Source organism: Colobus angolensis, unplaced genomic scaffold, assembly GCF_000951035.1.
Source record: "Colobus angolensis palliatus isolate OR3802 unplaced genomic scaffold, Cang.pa_1.0 Scaffold85, whole genome shotgun sequence".
In the NCBI taxonomy this organism is placed as follows: domain Eukaryota; kingdom Metazoa; phylum Chordata; class Mammalia; order Primates; family Cercopithecidae; genus Colobus; species Colobus angolensis.
In genome coordinates, this window is record NW_012122376.1 from 5,988,943 (window position 1) to 5,996,325 (window position 7,383).

The following is a 7,383-nucleotide window of genomic DNA, read 5'->3' on the forward strand; positions in this document are numbered from 1 at the left end:
GTGATCCGCCTACCTTGGCCTCCCAAAGTGCTGGGATTACAGGCGTAAGCCACTGCACCCGGTCTGTGGCTTTCTTACAGCTCATTCCATAGCAAGACCTACTGTGAGTGCGATAGCAATATGTGGATGTACCAAAATCCATTTAACTAATTCCCTACAGATGGACAATTAGGTTGTTTCCAATGTATTGCTAGCATGAGACTGTGCCATGATTATTCTCAGTGCACATGAGACTTTATCTGTAGACCAAATTCCTGGAACTGGAATTGCTGGATGAAAAGATCTCTGCATTTAAAATTTTCATCAATATTACAATGGGCCCTCAAGACCTAGCTCACTTTTGAAAATTAACTATGGATTTTTTTTGAAAGGGAAGGGGAGGTAGGTAGTAAAACTGGAGTGCATAACTGAGTCAGGATGAAAGTAAAGGTAGGAAATATTTACTCACTTTACCACTTCAAACGTGAGTTTCACATGAGCCCTGATATCCACTTGTATGTCCCAAGCACATACCACATTTGTGGGGTAATTTTTAGGATACCAAGGACTGGAGAAGGAGCCTGAATTATTTGTAAGCAAACCGCCACAGTGGAAATTTTCATCTGTAACAAACAGTGAACAAACCCCATCAAAAGTGAGCGTTTACCTCTGCCTGTGTTTTCAGGGGGTTCAAAAGGGGACAGAGTGAGGACAAAGGTAAGGAAGACTTGGTCTAGAGCTGCTTTGGCTGATAGCTGGAAAAGTTAGCTTTGGAAAAGACCCCGAGCGCCCAGTGCTGTCCTGTGGGCAATGAAGATTGTCAAATGTGTTTTTGTGAGGTGAAAATGAGAGCGACATATGGTTGAAAGGACTTTATGAATCCATGTGCCCAATAGGTCTAAGCTTGTAGTGTAAAGGGTAAGGGAGCAAAGACAATGAGACCACAAGCTTTTGTCTCAGCATCGTGTGTTATAAAATACCTGGTGTTAGAAAACTCCTGGTTGTATTGTATGCAAATCTCAGCTGAAGTCAACACCAAGATAGCTTAAAATATCCAATTTACAGCTGAAATATTGGATTTGGTGAGAAATTTGTGCCAAATGGAAAACAAAGTAAATACAAAACCATGTGAAGAGGTTCTAACAGCTTAGGTACCTGTAGGGGGGTTGTCACCAGTGGAGTCTGCAGAGACACAGAGAAAAAGTGACACTGTAAGCAGGACTTTTATCCAGAATATTACTTGAAAATACTCAGAAACACTGACACTGTAAAGCTGTGATTTCTCTGTGGCCCAATGGACAGAGATGCCTCTGGCTTCTCCAGGGTTTGGACACCTGCACACTCCATGCATGGACTGGTGTCATTAGATACAACTTGTTGAGGGCTGACCTGGGGTGTCTTCTTCCTTGTTCCCTCCAGCATCCTACAGTGTGAACACCACTGCAGGCAGTTAACCCTCTTCACAGGAGATACTGAATGACCAGGGATTGCATTCCTGGTGAATCTGAACTTTCTCTCCCTCCTACCACTCCCCCATCCTCTACTGTCCCATGGCCTCACCATTTTTGTCAACCCTGCTGGGCTGCATTGCTCTTGGTAATTAGCAACAGAGAATTTAACTGGACAGGGTCCCAACTTCAGGATGGAGGTGTAGCCAGGATTCACTACATCAGGAACCTGGCAACAGGTAGAATTGTATAGAAAAGCCATACCTGTTGGTTCTGCATTTGGTCTGCCACCAACACCTATCCAAAGATAGAAGAAAGAATGAGAGATGGATTGAGGAAGGTAGTTACGTAGCTCATACAAATATCGGGTTCTTTTTTCAGCATCAAGCATGTTCTTTTCAGGGCAGTTGGGAATGTAGTATCAAAACCTATCAATGTTCGTTACAAGATTGGCAGTTCTTCAGTCTCATGATGGTGCAAGTGAGGCCTGGTATTTATTTGCTTTGGTCAGTTATTGGGCTGAGTGAGCTTCAGACACAGAGTTGAGCTGTCTTTAACACAGTACTTCTGGGAGGTGAAACTTACGTAGTCTGGACCTGTGTGTGATCTTGGATATGCCCCTGTGGCTGCATCAGTACAATGAGAATGCTAATAGTCTCTATTTATTAGTGGTGGTAGAGATTAAATGAGAATATGAATGCACCAGTTTTATCTTAGAGCCTGGTATGGGTTCAGCACTTGTTAGACACCAGCTACTATTCCCCACCAGGAGAGAGTGGGTTGTCGCCAACACCATGGCTTATCGTTGCTGGAATAGGATGGCTGATGACAAACCCTCTATTTAATCACCACAACTTTTCGGGCGGGATCTTGAACAGGTGCAACAGTTTAAGTGAAAGAACAATAACTCGTAAGCAAATTGATTTAAACAGCTGAATTGAAGCCCAGGGCTCATTTCTGAGTTACTGCCCGCTGCTGTTGACATCGCCCTTCCCAGAAGTGGCTGGTGGGTGAGACTCTCTCTCTGAGGTGTGCTTTGTGCCCCCCGGTGCTCACCTGAGCAGATAACACTGGCATCCTCATGGTGTCCACAGTTATGGGAGAACCACCTGTTGTGCACACATTGCCACACTTTGGCTTCATTTCCTGTGCACTGCACATCATCCAGCACAGTGTGGCCAATGCCACCATCAAAGTAGCTCTGAACTGGGGCTGACAGTGCCTCACCGCAGCCAAGTTGCTGGCACACCACGCTGGCATCCATCAGGTCCCAGCTGTCATTGCACACCGTGCCCCAGGTGCCGTTGTAGGAGACCTCCACCCGGCCCTCACACCTGTGGCTACCATTCACCAGTCGCAGAGACATACCAGGGGGACAGGCAAATGGGGGCTTTTGAGCTGTGGTGATGTCTCCAGACTCTAGGACCTCTGCAGGTAGAAAATGTTATCTAGCACTTGGGCACCTATTTCTGTATTAGGCTGTTGGACTCTAGGGAGGGTGGCATTGGGTGCTGATTTGCCTGGAATAGTTCTTGTTTTTGAACGTTGTAGATAAATTAATGCCTGTTAATTATCTTAGGGTTCTTTTTAAGCTGTCAAAAGTATCCCAGTTGGAGGATAAATTACATGGTCACCCTTAGCATAAGCCATTGAAAGCTCTGAAGTGTTCCCCAGATCCTGCTGCAGAATTTAAGAGGCCTCTAAGTGTTATAGGTGGTTTTTGTATTAAATTCAGCTTGAAGCAGGTGGTTAGTTGAGATAATTTTGTCCCAGAAGGATTTTTCTATTGCATTTTCCTTTACTTCTTTGGAGAAGAAGGGGGGCATCTTTTGGATCCATCTACACACACAGTCGATGCAAACTATGAGATTTCAGGCCATCTGTTTCTTCAGCCAGAATGCTTTAGTGTAGAAAAGTGACAGGGAGTGGCAGAGCAGGGTGAGAGTGAGGTAGGGGGCTTTTAGTATCTGCATGGATGTCACTCCAGATGTCATTAATAAAGGTCAGATTTAGAAAGTGTCTTCTCTCTTAAAAGGAAAGATCATAAATCAGATTTAACTTCCTCCCAAGGTATGTGTTGGGGTACCTACCATTCTCCCTTTCATCTTGCTGAATGGTGTTGTACAGAGCATAAAACCCTGTGTTGGTGATCATGGCGTCGCTTCTGAACACTACGGTCATGATATTTGAAGAAGAGAGGAATGTGAGCTCTGCCCCAGCACAAAACCTGCCCATGGAGAGTGAGGCAGCCTGTCGTCCATCAAACACTTCAATAAAGTCGTAAGGACACCCAGAGATGTCCTCTAATCTGAGGACATGAAGGCAAAGTTAATATCTCCAAGGAAATCTGCGAAATGTTTCAGATAGAGTCATCTTTTGCATAGCATCCAGCCAAAAACTGCAGTCATCACTGCTCCACCTCCGACTCATCATTTGACCTATTGAATCTGCCCTTCTGTCCTTTCCTACTGGGGCTGCCCCAGGTCTGTTGTGTTCTCATCTTCCACCCAGTCTATTTCAGTAGCTTCTGGTATTCTGGCTTTCAGTCTCTCCTATCTTCTTCCTCTCTACCTTGAGTGTCTCCTGAATGTCCCCCAACTCTTTAATTCAAATCTTGCCACTCTCTGGGGTGGTGGCAAATATCTAACAGTGCCTCATTGAGTTAAACTCTCCAGAAGACCCAGAGCAGGGAGAATGGTGACAGCTCTAAGAGCTCCAAGGGCTCCTCCCACCAATGCTCTGACCTGCCCTGTTCAAACCAAGTGTTTCATCAATGTTTCATCCAACCTGGACGATCAGAGAAGCTGACCCTGGCCATCCTACCTGTGGCTGCCTTCTCCTTCTTTATTTTCTATCCTATTATCATGTATGTATATTTTTTTCTTTATAGCATTTTTCAATTTATCACTAGTTGAAATTGTCCACTGAGTCATTGGTTTATATGAGTACCATTTGTCTCATCATCTAGAATACAGACTCTGTGAGGGTAGAGATCTTGTATTTCTTAGTTGGCACTAGGAGCCTGTTTCTAGTCCAGGGCCTGCTCAATAAATTGAGTGGAGGCTCAATAAATATATGTTGAAAGAACATCAACATTGATCTAACATGATACAAGTATGAGATATACATATTTGGATTTAAACAATAGTAAGTAGTCTTGGGTGCCTATATGATACATTCTCATTGCATAATATATGAGAGAGAGACATAATTACAGTTGTACACAAACTAAATACTGGATTTGAAAACCTACTTATCGCAGAACACAAATGCTGCAGTGAAGTAAAAGCCAAGTACCCCAAAATAACCCATTTTTATTTTTATTTTTTTAAAGTAAGTGATCACATTTGTGTGTAAGGTGACAAGAGTGTGGCAGTAACAGGTGACACTGCAACCTGAGAAATCATTTCATCAGAAAACAGGGCATGCTTTAAATAGCAAGAATGAAGCAGTATTAAGAGCAATGTCAAAAACTGCCGTTACTTTTGCACCTACCTAATACTTTATATGTGGATAGAATTTTTACAAATTGAGAGTGAAGCAGAGTCCTGTAGGTGCTGAACTGTTTAAAAAAGCGAAAGTAAGAGTCAGGGTAAATCAGGGTTTTTCAATCTCAGCACTATTGATATTTGGTGCTGGGTAATTCTTTTCTGAACAGGGAGTTGGGGGAGTGGTCTTGTGCACTGCAGGACACTTAGCTGCATCTCTGGCCTCCACCCACTAGATGGCAGTGGTGGTGCCTTCTAATTGTAACAATAAAAAACGTCTCCAGACCTAACCAAATGTCTTGTAGGGGTATATAATCACTTCCAGTTGAGAACTGGAATAACAATAAATAGTAAATAATAACCAACTTTATTTTCTGAGAAACAAAAAAAGCAAATTTCAATAAATCTAGACTTTGAACATCAAAATTCAGAAATCGGCCACTATGGTCTGGTTTTGGGCAACACCTTAAAAAGCTCCTTAATTTGTATACTCCAAAATTATAGTATGAAACTCATGTTAGAATAATAACTTTGACATTACAGGGGACGTGGGCCATTACAACTGTTTGGAATAGCCATTTCCCAGAAGTGATAAAATGAAACTGTGCCCTAAAACATTAGAACCATGAATTTCAAAGATTTGAAATACACGGTACCAACTCTTCTCACACTGCTTTCAACAAATACATGTATGTTGAATGAAGGAATAAATGTATGTTGAATCAATGAATGATAAATGCATTTTGCTCATACTGCATAATGCCCCCTGATATTAGCTTATGTCCTTTCTATAAAAAATTATGTAGCCACCAAGTAAAGCCAGTGGAATTCGCCCCTCTCCACTGAGTAACATTTTACGTTTTTAAAAGCAGCATTTAACTATTCAGATTCTCAACTGCTGTGGCCAATGACGACAGGTGGAAAGCAGTGGCAGAGGTCTGGGGCATACTGTGGGACAAAGTCAGGAAGAGAGAATGACCTAGGTGCAACCCAGTATAGCAAGATGAAACCGGAGTTAAACATTATCAGGAAAAGTAACATTTTTGTTTAAATGTTACTCATGTATATGTACATATATATGAAAATGTGTGTGTGTGTATACACCTACATGCATATAAATAAACATTAAAATAGATACATTCCTTAAAAATGAGTGATGTAAGTTACAGAAAGAAGTAGGAAGAACGAGGTGCACGATGAGGGGAATGAATGAACTGTTTAGTCTGTACAAGAAAATTCTTGGTAAGGACATGATAGAAATTCTTGAAGAGAACAAGAAGCAGATTTGTGTAGCATCAGAGAGAAGAATGAAGATCAGACCATGAGGATGGGGAAGGACAGATCTGGGTTCAGATGGAGGAGGAAGCCTGTGTCTCAAACGGAACTCATTAAGAGTTAAGGGGTGAGGTCTTCATGTGTGGGTTGCCCCAGCTACAGCTCAACTGGCTGGTGTCAGGGAGGCCTATGGGGTATTCTCTCATTGCATAGGAAGTTGAGCTAAGTGATTAAATGACTCTCCACAGCTCAGATGATCAGAGCAATTCTCGCCGAATATGTGAAAGGATTTATCCCACAAAAATCTACCTCGTTGAGGAAAGTATGGATTGAAATCTAAACTGGCCTTAAAAGTAGAGAAAGAAAACATTGCTTACCTCAGGCTTGGGATTATCAGTTCTATTTGGAATTTCTCAGCCACGTGTATCACCCAGACGCACTCCAAGTCGGTGGGGTAGTTTGTGGGGTACCAAGGGCTGGAGAAGGAACCTGAGAGATTTGAAATCACTCCTCCACAAGAGTTACTTCCTCCTGTAAAAGTAGATGAAAGACCCATGGTTGATTTCTTTAAGCACACATGTTGCATTTTTCCAGATGTAGAATCCAGAATTCCATCAAGCTCAGCAGTGGAGTCACTAAATGGGGAATGATCACGCCGATGTAACCACAGTTGTGGCTTGGCTGGTGTGAGTGATTGTGCCACTGAGAGGGCATGAGGGAGGATGGAAGATGTATGATGGACAGGCAGGACCCTACAATTGATTGTGAGGGATATTGGAAATGGGATTGGACACGTGCATGTAGTGTGTGTGTGTAGTGGGGGCAGCCTGTACTTCTTCAATGCTCTCCCCTGTCTCCTGCCTTGCAAACCAGCTCAGCTCAGATATGGACAATGCACCCATTTGTGAGGGCTCCATCCCACCCATTGCCCCTGTTGTAGCCAGGGCACACAGAAGTCCATTCTGCTTTTATGAATTATAAAAATAATTATCTGTAACTTAATACTGTATAGGTTATGCTTTCAATGAAAGAGAGTTACCTTGTGGTATAGGGGCTGGAGGAATGATATCTGCAAAAACCAAAACCAAAGAAAATCAAGAGAGAGCTTAGCATCATAAAACCATCTTATACTTAAGCACAAATGAATGAGCCTACTTTCACCCTTGAGCTTTTGTTTTGTTTTGTTTTGTTTT

The 7,383-nt window shown here is 42.6% G+C and overlaps 1 protein-coding gene across 1 annotated transcript in view; it reads right to left on the reverse strand.

Moving 5' to 3' along the window:
* Positions 1-7,383, reverse strand: part of LOC105503404 (deleted in malignant brain tumors 1 protein-like) — a 72,270-nt gene that overhangs the window by 32,306 nt on the left and 32,581 nt on the right. The window contains exons 14-17 of the mRNA XM_011930302.1: positions 6,568-6,721; positions 3,518-3,735; positions 2,484-2,855; positions 1,135-1,161 (exon numbers count right to left, since the gene is read on the reverse strand). Coding sequence (XP_011785692.1) covers positions 1,135-1,161; positions 2,484-2,855; positions 3,518-3,735; positions 6,568-6,721 — 771 coding nt within the window. The remainder of the gene's footprint in view (positions 1-1,134; positions 1,162-2,483; positions 2,856-3,517; positions 3,736-6,567; positions 6,722-7,383) is intronic.